The 14,810-nt window shown below is 38.8% G+C and overlaps 1 protein-coding gene across 1 annotated transcript in view; it reads right to left on the reverse strand.

The window, feature by feature from the left end:
• LOC112157364 (protein jagged-1a) overlaps positions 1 to 14,810 on the reverse strand; it is a gene marked incomplete at its 5' end in the record, with an annotated part of 47,801 nt that extends 32,991 nt beyond the window's left edge. Inside the window, 3 exon segments of the mRNA XM_024290063.2 lie at positions 1,805 to 1,862; positions 11,087 to 11,389; positions 14,671 to 14,810. Coding sequence (XP_024145831.1) covers positions 1,805 to 1,862; positions 11,087 to 11,389; positions 14,671 to 14,748 — 439 coding nt within the window.

The raw sequence follows: 14,810 nt of genomic DNA on the forward strand, positions 1-14,810 counted from the left end.
AAATAAAAAAAAAAACAAAACTAAAACTGTTACCAATTAAAAAAAACTATGTTTATTTGTACTTTCAATTTCCTTTTTTTGTTTGTCATTCTTTGCTTGAAGTTCTCTGTTTTCAGTTTCAATTTAGATATTAGAGTTTTCGCGGCTGAGCTGATCCTAATTTTACATGGGGGCGGGGCTTTGAGCTCACCGTACAAAGGCTTCTAGACAAAACCATGTGACTAAAGATCTCTTCAGTGATTGGCCAACAGTTGTGGGGGCGGGTAAAACAAAGAGAAAGATGGAGGTGCTGCACTTTGCAAATACTTGTCAAGATAGTTCACTTATTCAAACTTTATTTGCTGATCACTTTTGAACGTCTGTTTGAAGCTAGGTTCAATACATTTTTACATTACTTTGGTATGACGGAGGAATGCTGCAAGTGGTTACTGGGAACACTACGGCTACGAGGTACGCTAATAAGTGTTTGCGAAATATAGATCGTTGGGAAAACAGTGTAAGCATCGCGTTAAAAGTTGTTTTTATGAGCCTGCATTCGTCCGACCACATTTCAAAGGGTTTCTGTTGCATCACTGCTCCACGTTTGTCCGCTAATGACCGGCTACGGTGGCCGTTTTGGTTCAGTTATTTCGCTCCCAGAGCGGATTTTATTCAAACTGAGGAAACTCAAGAGTGAACCGAAGTTCAGTTCAAAAGGAAACAAACCAAGATCACCTCGAAAGATGGGTCTGAGTGCGGTTGCTGGTCCTGGACCAGGGTTCCCTTGCGCCTATTCAGACTGAAACTTTGTTTCGGATTATCGAGGGAAACAAACTCTGGTTCACATTACGAGAACCATATGTGTCCAGTGTGAATACACTCTAAACTTACATCCAGAAAAATAATTTTAAAAGTTGGCAGGTAAGACTGCATTTATAAGCACAGTAGTGCAACTGTTCTGTACCTGATGAGGGAAATGTGAGCAAACTCTGTAACATCACAAGCAATAAGCTGGGACATTAGCTGGCCGGTTGTAAACCGAGGATGCCAATATTTGCTTTGTACTCATTTGGCTTGATTTCAGCATTTTACCTCCTTGAGCAGTTTGACAGCTACTTAGTTTAAAAAAAAAAAAGGGAAAAAAATTCTTCAAAGTTCGACACCAAGTTTAGGCAGTGCAGTTCAGTTGGCAAGCAAACAAAAGTGCAGTTTCATGTATCGACTAAAACCTCAACCTAATGGTGTCCCCACCCTTTCTTCACTCTCACTTTCTACAATAAAAACAACGCGGCGGGGCCCAGCTGACCTCACACCAAGCCTATAATGGCTCCCTGAGGGACGCCAAATATAGCATTGAGCCAACACTCTTACGCTGACAACCTCGCTGACCACTGGGTGCTAAACAGGAACTCAAACAAACGTTGGGAGCTTTATAACACACACACACACCTCACACACAGGCTGTTTTCTGAATGAGACGGATCTGTGTGGATATTATCAGAAGTTCTGTTCTGGAATTAATCTCATGCTTTAAAAAAGTGCAATTTGACATGATTTTGGTTAAAGTTCATAAACCAATTTCATATACTTAGGTCTTCACATACTTTAATATAGTACCTTATGAACAAAACTGCTAAATTTAACTTTAATTTTAATATTCCTTCTTTTTAGATGAACATGGGTTTGTAAGTAAAGGAAAATGTGTCAATTTTTTGTGGAATTTAAACTTAATTTAAAAATCAGACTAAATTCTATCACTAGGACTGACTGATTTCATTTAAACATCATGGCTGCTTCTTTTCAACATGTAATAAATTATACTCACTGCCAGACGAGGAGCTGTCATTAAAGTCCAGAGCCTCCAAGATCAAAGTGTATGATCTCTGCAAACAAACAATGACAAAATAATTATTTAAAACCAATTAAAAAAAAGAGATGCTTTTTAGAATAGATTGGCCACATTTTTTACCCCCATAATTCTACCAAACTGAATACATTTTGCAAACATAATTAAAAAAGCATAATTTCTTTAAAGGGTATCCAAACAGGGCGGTTGGGGGCTGACACCATTCTCAAACCAGATTTGAAAAATGCAAAAAAAGGGGGCGGTGCTAGTGGAGGCGGACTCAGCGGGGAGTTACAGTTACAGAATCAAAGATGGGCGGGGTTTTTATACTTTAGCTGCAGAGCATGATGGCGTTGAACTTCTGGGACCTGCACCAAATGACCAATCACAAAATTCAACAGTAATACCTCGTTTCAACCCGCAGCACACAGAGGGTTTTGACTAAATGTTCAGTAATTAAACAAAAGTATTTTAATTCAACAAAAATTTGGCAATGACCAAAAGACAACATTTTTAAAGTCCATTTATAAAGGTTAGACAATAAAAGTTGATTTAGGGTTTGGTTACCCTTGAGAAAAACATAATTTCATTAAAAGATGTGCTGCAACAGAAATGTTTCTTAAGCCTCCACGAACCTAAAAAAAATATGCAAAGACTTTTATAGGAGACAAATATGAGAAATTTCTTTTATTTTTTTCTTGTTCCATTTTTCATCTTATCGTGTAAAATGTTTTGAAATTGAAACTTTTTAACATTTAAGTCCCTGGTAGGGTTTAGGTGACAAGACAGACAAAGAGGGGTTTGAACGCTCCTGATGGAATCATTGAAAGTGTGTTTCCCGGATCCCACCCTTAAACCAAGCCGGCGTTAGGGTTTGCTGGCAAAGCTCTCAATTTCCTGATAACTCTGTGTTCCAACCACCACTTAAGGCACCACCCAGCAGGAGCTGGAACTGGTGGAGCTGCTGGTCTGGTGTCTCTTTAATGCCTCCTTGGGGGCTGTTCCATTCATGGAAGAGGCCAGGGTGTTGGAGAACTGTCTCTCGGCTGGCGTGGAGGTACCTTGGGGTTTCACCACCAGAACTGGAGAACAAGTTAGTGGAGATGGAGATCTGGGCATGTTGGATTGAACTGCGGCCAGGCTCTTGATAAGCGGTAAAAGGAGGACAGATAAGGTGCAAAGGTAGAGTTGCCGACGTCTGATTGAAAGGTTGCTGGTCTGCTCTCTGCTTTGCTTGCCTGTCAAAGTGGCAATAAACTATACCCACATTGGTGACCTGGCTGGAGTCCTACAAGGGCACTAACTAATAGTAAGTCTGTACCATCTCCCATCTTTGTGAAAGTTTGTGCATGGGGGAATGTGATTTATGGCTATAAAAAGATGAGCCTTAATGAAAAGTGGTGTTTGTGTGTAAATATACGTCATTGTACCAAGAGGGAAGAAGGAACAATGGGTGGAATATCTGGACAAACAATTACAGAAAATGTTTTTGAAGTGGCTCTAAAGCTATATTTACTTGCTATATGTTTTCAAGTTTATTTTTTGTCAACATTTTTTTTTTCTCCTAGATCATAACTTTGAGATAACATAAGACAAAGATCACAACATAAAAATTAACACAGCTCACAGCCACTATGAGCCAAGAGAGTTCTCACTGTTTCCTCCAGAATTAACAATTTACATGCTTCATTGTCCACCCTCATTCAAATTAATCTTTAGTCTAAATAAGACAAAGAACACCCTTATCTCATCCATTGGTAATATCATATTTAGTGAAATACACTCTCAGTGAGATATAAGCTGAAGTTGAAGTCCTATTAGTTGTCACACACTTAAACACACCCTAAATGCTATTAGTATTATTAACTTTTTGTACACTTTTATCACTGCCTTTTCTAATCATGCTTTGTTGGGTCTTTCTCTTGTGTACTCTTATCACTGCACCTGATAATGTCTTATATTTATGTTTTTCTTCATGACTGGTTGGACTACCAGTGTGGAATAAAGAATATTCATTCATTTATTCATCCATCGTACTCAAAGGTAATTTAGAAGACAATGGGGAAAGTATCTAGAAATAATACAAAGCACCAGTTTTTGAAGATCTTTGCCGTGCGACTGAAACCAGAAAAAGTCACCAACATTAGGAGTCAATCCCAACACTCTTGCACCGCCTGAACTGTGAGAAACTGAGTGAAGGTAAAAAAGTTGTAAAATCTTAGGGGTTTTCATGGTTTTAGCAGCATTTCAGGTCATGTACTGAAATTAAAACTTCTCGGGGCTTCCCTCCTAGTTTCGGCTTGTGTGGTCTTACATCACCCTGTCCACATTCATTAAGCCCTGTTAATGTTGGACTGGGTCCACAGCAACTCCACAAACTCTGACCTACCAACTCCCAGCTCTGCTGGAAAACACAGCCAGTGCGTGTAGTTTACAGATTAGTGGTCACCTCGAGCTGTGATGTTGGTTTATGGAGCGCTCACAGCTGCTGACAGGATTACTAGATGCTGTAACGGAGCATGTCATGTTTTCTATCAGCAGATTTATTTAAACATGGCAGTACAGGTGAGGATTTTAACCTCTGCTGGGTTTTTTAAGAGCATTTAAAAGAAAGACCAAAGGTTGTGTGGTATAAGACTGGACCTGAAAAGCTTTTCAAATAATAGTTTGTTTAAAGCTGATCATAAAGACGTTTTACTCCATCGCCACATAACTGTCTCAAATGCAGAAGTGACCTAACATCCCATCTGTGACTGTAAACCTTCTGTCCAGCTCTTACAGCCTCTTTACATCATCTCATTCAATGAAACTTGAAGCGGGCGTCAGGTTGATGCCTCTGCGACCGTGAAGGAACAGAAGATTGAGCTGCGTGCAAAACTCACTGGGTGGCACCTCGAAGCATGTTAGCAGCTAATAGGATTAAGACAACTGTGCAGATGGAAAGTTTGCAGCTGGTCACTATCCAGAAATTTCTCGTCACATCTTGAGTAGGAAAAAAAAAAAAAAACCTTACAGTGTTGGCTGATTCCCATCACTTCTGGTGCTTTGAAATGTTTGATTGAGAGGGTGGAATCGCTTTTTGTAGATGTGGGAAAATAGTTTGAAAGGGCAGAGCCAGGCAACGTGTGGAGGCAGGTCGAGGCAGGGCGGAGGGAGTAACAGAGCTGCCAACTTCCTCTCATTATGCTCTCCATGGTGGTTTATCTGATGTCTTGTCCAGGCTGACTGACAGTATGATGAAAGTGAGATGTACTTCAGGCATCACTGGTTCTCTATGAAAAATATGGAACATTCAGAACTTTTTAAAAAAAACTATAGAGAAAAATCCAATAAAAGATTTTTTTTTTCAATTAGTAAAATAGTTCTAAAATGTCTCAAAATGAAATAATTGTAGATATAGTATCTATTATTTTTAGATTAAATTAAACAAATTTATCTACTAAAAAAATCTTAAAATAAAAGGAAAATAGAATTTTACCTCAAATTTTAAGATTTCTAAATGGTATCAAACACTTTTTCAATAAACCACATTTATTTACATAAAAATGAACATTTTTCAAGTTTAGAAATGATAAATGGTAGCTAAAAAATCCATTAAAATCAGCAGTTGTTCACAATATTGTCAATAGTTCAAATCTGATCAATAACAAACACACCCCGCTTCCAGTTTTTCATTACCATCTGGCCGTCGTTTTACTGTCCCGGCGAGGAAAAGAAAGAGGTACACATCTTTTATCTCTAGTGCCATAAAGTTTTTAAGTCAGAGTGGCTACACTCGACCTTAGGGTGGAACCTGTCTCATAATTACCTTTTAATTATGTTATTTTTATGCTAACTATTTTACTTGCGGTTTTATGCACTTCTTTTGTTTTGTCTTGCTTTTTGTGTCATGTTTTTATGTGTTCTTGCTGGAGAGCTGTTTTAAACTGAATTGCCTTTGGGGGATTAATAAAGTCATCTATAGATTTCGATATCGTAAAGGAAAAGGAAAAGTTTTTTTAATTTTTCTTTTTTAATTATAATAGCTGTGGCTCCCGGAAGTGTAGGAAGTACATTTACTAAATACTTCTTCAGACTAAATTGCAACAGATTACGTTAATATTTACATATTGTATTACAGTAAACCACCTAACTTTTAGCTTAGACTAAGTATATTTCTAAAATATTTCAAACATTATTTTTAATCAAGGGTCGTACCATAATGCTGATTGTCTGGGTTTTCCCGACATTATACATACAAAAAGGTCGACTTCCTGGTTTCAACAATCCTACAAAGCTGCTAATTAGTGTATCAAACTTCTCCTATTCTCGTGTTTTTCTACAGTTTTATTGCTGTTACAGTAGTTTCAAATCAACAGTAAATAATATGAAAAAAATGATTATAAAAACTATGTAAAAAAAAAAACATATCAGAGCAAAAACAGTTATTCTGATAAATAGAATAACTGAACAACAGCAGTTTATGTCTCAACAGAAGGCTAGAACTTAACAGATGTACTCAGTGGTTCAGCCTGAAGCACACATTTATATTCAGGATAAACTCTTCTGAGTTATACGTAGGAACACCATGAAACTCTAGAGCTCAGGAGGGATGCAGTGAGATCCAGAGTTAACAAGGCCTGATGCTGATGAGGAAAGCTGAAGGAAGGAGTGCAAACAGGAAAACAATCAAATGATTGCTGCACTGGTCAACAGGCAGAGAAAAAATTCCATGTTTGGGTGGCACATCAGGACCCTCTGAACCCAGCACAAAAAAAGAGAGAGGAAAAAAACATCTCAGCAGCTGTTGTTCATCCCTTCACCGTTTTTTAAAGACTGGTAACTCAAGAGATGAGTCCTTCATAGTCCTGCGTGGATGTAATGCTGGTTGTGGAGCAGTTTGTCCAAAATGTAATGACAGATTAGGCAGTCTGGTCAGGAGACTGTCAGCCCCTTTCCTTCTATTTATGTTTAGCCAACTTCCTGACACACAATACAGCATTCGATCAAAATCCACCACAAAGTTAAAACATGCTTTAATTGTTTGAGGACAGAAAGAACAAAAGTCCTGCTTCTGTGAAGTTCCCGTAATGATCAATGGACAGCCAAGGGGAGTTGTTTCCCAAACACGCATTTTGTTTCTGGATGTTTTGAAGCACAGAAAAAGGAAGTTGCATAAAAATAATGACAGAAGTGAAATCTGAAATAAACAGAATACAAAAGGGTTTGAGCCATTAGAACAGCAGAAAAATACTCTCACAGAGTCCTGCAGGGAAAGCAGTCAGGCGCCGAGCTGATTGGTCCTGCATGGATGACCAGTTTGTCAGAGTGTCCGTCTGTGTGTGTGTGTGTGCGTTTGTGTCTCTGGGGGTGGTCTGGTTCAGACAGCATCATTTGTTCCAATACAAACCTCAACAGCAGTCCCTGAATCCCATGAAAACTTCACAAATTTCCTCTGACTGCAGCAATTTACGGCCATCGTTATTCACTTCTTTCTGTATTTTTCTAAACCAAAATTAACCACAGTTTAGATCTCTGGATAAAATATTTCCTCAAAAGTTTACAAAGGTGTACCACCTCTAGTAAACAAAAAAAAGTTAGCCTAAGGACAATGCACACTGTTATTGACAGAAAAAAGGCAAAGGAAAATGTTTTCTGGTGTTCATTTCAAGAGAAATATGTCAGAAATTATCTCCAATATAAACAACAATCAGTTTAAGGGAAGTGTTTTCACATTAGCAGTTCACACATGTTCATATAAACCACGTGTCAAAGTCAAGGCCCAGGGGCCGAATCCGGCCCTCCGGGTAATTCTATCCGGGCCTCCAGATCAATAATATCAATGATTAATGGCGCGATGTTGACTTGCGCTTATTTTTAACTTGTATAATTTTGATCAAATATATTTTTATGGAGAGTAAAATATTGAAAGTTATTTAAGGTTTAAGTTTTTTTGTTCTGGACTAATATTCCTTGTATTATGCCTAATATGCGTTTTTATTATTCATAATTATGTTAAAATTTTATGGTTTTAACGTTTTAAAAATTAGCATTCTGATAGCTTTTTGGATTATTTTGGCATTTACTAAGATTTTTTTGACTATTTTGGAGCTTAGCTACATGCTAGCTGTTGTGGCTAACCTAATTTTTTTTTTTTCTTTTAGGCTAACTTGAAATTTAGCTATTATTTTAGCTGGTTATCAATTTCAGCGTTTTCAGCTATCAGCACTAGCATCTTCAGCTACCAAATTCAGCTTACGAAATTCATACTAGCATTATTGCAGGTAATGCTATATATCTTGTTCATAATTACGTTAAAAAGTTAAAGTTTTGAAATTTTTGTTTTAGGGTGTTGAATAAATGTTTATCCTGTTCAGCCCCTGACCTATGGTGCGTTTTGGATTTTGGCTCCTTGTGCGATTGAGTTCGACACCCCGGATGTAAACCACCAGTTTCTACAGTAGATAGAGGAAGAAAAAGCAAAAAAAGATAATAATAAAATTTAAATTGAGGCCAAAACTTGAGACAATATTGGCAAGATCTAAAAGGCAAAGAGAGTATTGGTGGAGACAAGTGTAACAAATGTTGGACTTTCAAAGAAAAGGGGGTGAATCTGAGGAGGTCTGGAGTGAAGATGTGGCTTTGGCCCAGCTTTACACATTCTGAGCTCAAGTACAGCTCCGTAAACACAAGTGACGCACGGAGAGGCTGTTTGGATCGGCTGGCCACTTCAGACGAAAGAGTATAAAAAAAGCGGTGGGGGGCGGGGGGCAACAACAGAAACTTTATCCCGTCGGTGTATGTCCCCATTATGGCTGCGTTTAACATGGCAGTTACCAGGGTCAACAGCAAGAATGTCCTTCAGCCGACTGAGCAGCGCCACCAACAACAGTCCTTTATCCACGCCAGCGAGGAAGGTCAAGGGAGGAAATGACAAAAACGGGACAAAGCAAAGGGAGACGTAAAAACGGCGAGGACTTTCTAGAAGCAGACAGGAAACTGCAGCAGCTTCTCATGAACACTTTAAATTTTTGACCAGTGTTAACAGAGCACCTCAGGGATCGACTCAAGCTTTTCAAGGATTTAAAGAGCCACTCTAATGAAGATCATGTTTTTGGTGTTTTTAACAAGTTCTTGTAGCATTTTTCTCATGATGGAGGACATATATAATAGAATTAAAGATTAGAACTGTTTCTGAGTACCGTACTTCCCGGAGTATAAGTCGCACTTTTGGGAGAAAAGTCTGAGGTTTCAAAAACAAACCCACCAATCCCAGCGTAGCTAAATAAATAAATGAATGAACACAAGAATGCTAATCTTTTGATCTGTATAAGAATATTATAAGAGTTGAAGAGGAAAAAGATCAGATTCTCTTCCATGTTTGTTTTGGACAACACTTCTTGGGCCATTGTCAATAGCAATTACTTATACTTAGATGCAGCGTCCTCTAGTGGTTGTTAGAGGAAACAAATACAAAAGGACAATTGGTGTTTACTGGGAAAATAAATATATGAGCTTATTTATGTCTTTAAAAAAACACAAATAAGATGCTCTGACTATAAGTTGCACACCTGGCTAAAATATGAAAAAAATTGCAACGTATACTCATTTATATGGCATTTCTTTATTAAAATCCGGTTGGATCAGGAGCAGATGAAAAAGCTCTGATTTGGGATGCAGCGACTGACATGGGCGGGCTAAACGTCTCGTGCTCCGCTACAATTCTAAATCCTCCACATGCAGACAAATACATCCAATAACGTCTTCATTTTCCTCATCTGAGCTACGATTTGGCTCAAAACTGTCCAACTGGATAACTCCGATAGTGCTTGCTACTAATGTTAGCTTGAGTTTGTGAGGTGCTATAAGCTAGTAGGAGAGAGTGTAAACAAAGGGATGATGGGAAATGAGTGAGGCTAACAGGGGCACCAACTGTCCCGATCACAACTAAGGTGAATATTTGATGAGTTCCTGCTGCTCTGCAGAAATTGTGTGCTAAAAAAGCCACACGGGCTTCTTATTTATTTATTTTTTGTTGGGGGGGGGGTCTAAAAACTTCTCAAGTCCACTTGAAAAAAAAAAGGGAAATTACCCTTAAAGCTTTCCAGCAACCACATATCCAACATTCATTTTTTTAACATTATGAAACATAGATTTAGCAGAGTATCATTTTTTGAAAAATAAAGACTTCCAGGATTAAATTTAAACTATTAATTTTGTGCAACAATGCATTTTTAAAAAACTCCCCAAAACACCTTTTTCCTATAGTGTCTGGGGTTAAAGCTTGGAGTTTTATCATTTCCATGAAACTTCTTAGAAAAAAACCCCAGCCTAAATTTAATGGATGAAAATAAAACCTCTTCCGCCCACATACATAATCCCTCAGATGGAGCAAAGCTGACCAACAAGGACAACTGCCTCCAGGATTCCCATGGGCCCCCAGAAACTTCCAGCTTCAACGCATGTCGCACTGATGTTTGTAACGCCGTATAAAGAAAAAAAGAAAAGAGTTAAGAGGGGCAGCTGTTCCAGTCCAATAACTTCAACCCAACTGTACCACTCATCCTCATGGTCTTCCTTTGTATATTGACCTGGCTCGGTCGGCATGGTAACAGGTCTGCAGAGAGTTACTGACCGGTTCTGAAGTTTTGTTCAGTATGTTAAAAGGTAAGATTCAAGTCTTAATTTATGAGTGCTTCTTTGAAATCTATTACAATAAAATGAATATAGACATTTATTTTGATGGTGTTCAGAGCAGCTGGGTGGCTGAGTGGGCTAAGTGAAGGGCTGACACGCAGGAGCCCTGGGTTCGATTCCCAGGGTTGTCCACTGATCCCCACCCAGATTGGGTCCTTAGTCAAGACCCTTGACGCTGCTGCCTAACTGGGTCCCTGTGCCCCTCAAGTACAGGGTTGTGTCAGGAAAGGCATCCGGCGTAAAAACTCTGCCAAATCACTGATGTGAAACAGTGGGTGCTGTTACGCTGTGGCGACGCCGAAAGGGATAAGCCGAAAGTGAACTACTACATTTTCATGGTGTTCAGACCATGAAGAGAAATGAAGGAACTGCAGCTTCTCTGTGCTGACTGAAAGACCCTTTCCTGATGAAAGAAAAATGTGTTCCATCCTTTACTTTGAACTGATTTGAAATGTTTAACACCAGAAATTGTAATTCAAGTCCAAAACGTTTGACTATCTGGTTGAAAAATGTTTTTAGAAAAGCATCAATCACCTTTTTTTTTTGTTTTAATACCTATCAGAGGAAAGCTACTTTTTTACTCACCGGCCACGCAAAGCTGAACGGCAACAAAATCCTGGATCTACTGTTCTTGAGATTTACAAAAGAAAAGGTATTCCCTCCTAGCACAGGCGTGGACGCCGTCCCAAAGCTGCACGGCCCCGTCGGGGAAACCTTCAGCTGGTACTCCTTCAAACAGACCCGAAAGTAGGTTTGGCACTGGCCGCCGGTGCAGCGGCCGCTCAGCACATCGGGGGATCCTTCGCAGCAGGCTCCACTTTGCAGCAGCCCGTTTTTGTTCTGCAACGACAAAATCCGAAGCTCAAAATGTCCTGAAGCTGCAGAAACCTGCAGAGAAAGCAGACAAGAGACAATGTTAGTGTGGAACCGGGCATCACCAAACTTCCTCACAAAGGTGCTTTGAGACTGACAAATTAACACTTTAAGGTCCTATGATCATTTTTTTTATTTTATTAAAAAAAAACATTCCCAGTACTGTTTTAATTATAATTACCAAGTTTTAAACCAAAATCGTCCAACCTGAATGTGTTAAAAAGCTATTTTTCATGTCGATCTTAAACCTGTGTTTCCATAATGTCCTCTGAGGGGGCGTGGCTTTTGGTGCTACACCCCTGATCCCCCCTTCTGATTATCATAGCTCTGTGTCTCGCTAGCGTAAATCTTCACTGCTGCTACATAAAAATGTTCAGCAATATCAGCCGTTTGGTTCTGATCCAGATGTCAGCTGGGACGAAGAAGTGAAGATCTTCATGGACAGAACTTCCTCCAAAATCCTGATTCTTTCTCCTTCCAGTTCACCAAAGACTCTTTTAGCTAATTCTCCAATGTTTATTGACGTTGCTGTGATCAATATATTCAATCATTGGTTTCTCAGAGTTCTTGATAAAATAATGAAAGCTAACATCGAAATGCTCTTTCATTGATTTACAATCCTTTCCAACTGCGGTCAAATGAGCCGCCGTTCACATTTCCGTGGTCACATCAAGAAGCTCCGTGGAGTCTGGTGGAGATTTTCCAGCGTTCTCAGTCCTGCTACCGTAAGTATTGGATGAAACTCACACCAAAAATCCAGTGATGCTGATTTGACCACAGAAATGTGAACGGCGGCTCATTTGACTGCAGTCAATGTGAAGATACCATCTTCTCTTCTCCAGAACCTGAACTAGACACTAGGAACAGATGAGGGTTTAGTGCATGTGCAGCAGAGCTGTTGATGGAAAGAAGATCATTCATTCAAACAGAGTCTGTCCAAGACAGTTAGATTGACAGATTTAAAAGGAGAAATACTCAGAAAGGCAATAACAAAATGATTTCTTATTACATTTGTTCTGTTTATTAAGAAAACTGCCACAAATACATGTTAAAAACTCAAAAAACAGGATTTGCATTGGAGGAGGACTTTAAGATCGGAGCTTTAGCTTCAGAATATAGATCATATACGATCAAAAAGTTATGGTATATCAAAGAGATCAAAGACCATGTCTTATTTATATATCTCCAATGTTAAAGGGTTAAACTCAATAGCAATTGACGAATTGTGACTTAAACTCAAGCTAAGCTAAAATAAATAACTAAAAGCTTTAGTCACATGCACCTGTTTAGGGATTGACCCGCATGGGTGCTGTAGGTTTTCGGGTGGAGGGTCATGGAGAGGAGCTGCTGCATCCTACAGGGAGCGCATATAGGGTTGAGGTGATAAATCGATTTAGCACATAAAGCTAAAGTCTGCTAGCTTGATGCTAACGTTTAATGGAATTTCCCATAGGACAGCTAATGCTACACTCTGTTGACGTAAACATACATTGCTGACTAAATTAACATCTTTATAAACTCACAGGTATGAATTTTCCAAACTCTTCTGAAGGACATTTTTTTAAGTAACCGTTTGAGGTTTAAAGTTCTGTTTTTTGCTCATTCTTTGCTTATTCTTCTTGAAAAAAAAGTGTACTGATATACCTCCACCTAGTGGCCAAACTGAAACGCCCTCCAAGAGAAGCAGAACAATGTTTACAATGTTAATGATTTGAACATTTGTGTTAGAACTTCTCCTTTAGAGAATCTATGTAACACTGTATGATATTAACAATCTCATTATTCCATCAATAACATTAAAAGTCAACTGCATCAGATTAATAAAAACAAATATATCTAAATGTGTAAACTCAAAATTAAATTGTATCAAATGTAATTGAGTGGATCAAAAATATTGTGAAGAAAAAAAAAAATTGGAATCGAATCATTTTAGGAAATTATTATCAGTACCCAGCCCTAAGCGCAGGTGTGTCTTGCTCATGAAATAAAAATGGAATGACTATTGTTGTACATGTAGTAAGTTTATCGTGAAATATATGAAACAATAGTGCAAGTTACATGCACTTATGACGTGCAGATATCGTACTGTGCCCTTACAACGCACTCTAGTTGTTAGTAAGGTGCGAGCACTGATTCCTTAATGCCACATGAACAGGGTAAGTGCTCGTGGGATCACATAAGTTCCTCATTTCTAACAGTCGGGCTTAATGCAAAGAGCACACACTTATCAGTGGAACAGCAACAGGATCCTTGCATGGTCCATAGGATTTTGGAGAGTTGAAAAAAAGGAAATTATGACACACCTGCGTCTCACCTACATTACCTTACATGTTGCAGGTGCATTAACATTTTCTCTCAGGTTTATTGGTGACCTTGATATTTCCTGCACAGGTTTCCACATTTATCGCCCGTCTCCAGAGCAGTTGGGACTTTAACTCAGAACTTTAGACATGTGTCAGCATCCATACTGTTATCAATCAAACCATAAAAACTTAAATAAAGATTAAGGATTAAGAAAAACTAAAGCAAACTTAAATGAATGTCACTAGATGTAACTAGATGGATTTCTCAGGAAAAACTCACCAAATGCAGCAATTAAAGCAAAGTTGGAGAGTTTTAATAACAGTTACAGTAAATCTAGAGATGAGACAATTGATCTTTACAGAATAAACTTAAATTTTTAAAGTTTAATTGCGCAGAATAAAAACATTCTAATGCTGGGAAGCATGAAGGTTAAATAAACGGTAGAAATATAATCTTTGGTCTGCAATATATAATTATGTGCAACTGAAACTGTAATTTATGATCCTAAAGAGCCTATAAGTAACAGACAGTCGTGACATATCAGCAGAGGTGATCGCTGTGTGCGTCTCTGCTCCCGCCTCAGCGCGTGAGCTGTTTCTGACAAGACATCTGCGCCGAAAGGCTTTAACATCATCCTAAATTTATATATATACCTTTAACTGTCCAAAAGTGGGAGCAGTTTCTGGATTAAAGCCAAAGCAGCAGAGATAGTTAAAATGCAGAGTAATGCAAGTTTATAATTTGATGAAGCACGGGGAGTACTTAAAATATATATTTATTTCACACGTTCACGCGCAGAGCTTCTCACAAACTGAAACATCTGTCCAAACCAGATTTAAAAACACCCGCTATAGTTTAATTTAAAAGTTAAACTGTTGAAAAAGATGGACTTTGTGATTTATTTGATCAAATAAACACTTTTAACGCCAAGACAAAGTGATTTCACCTGCGAAGTGTCAGGTAAAATTAGCTTAAATTAGCTTAAATTGTACCTGGAAGCACGCGGACAGCAGCAGCAGCTGCAGCGCGCGCGCGGTGCTCCGGTGAGCGGGGCTCCGAGAGAGGCTCATCCCGGAGGAAGGGGGGTGCCTGGCGGCTGTCGGTGCTGAGTGCGGGTCGGTGAGAGCCTCCG

Source organism: Oryzias melastigma, linkage group LG1, assembly GCF_002922805.2.
Source record: "Oryzias melastigma strain HK-1 linkage group LG1, ASM292280v2, whole genome shotgun sequence".
NCBI lineage: Eukaryota > Metazoa > Chordata > Actinopteri > Beloniformes > Adrianichthyidae > Oryzias > Oryzias melastigma.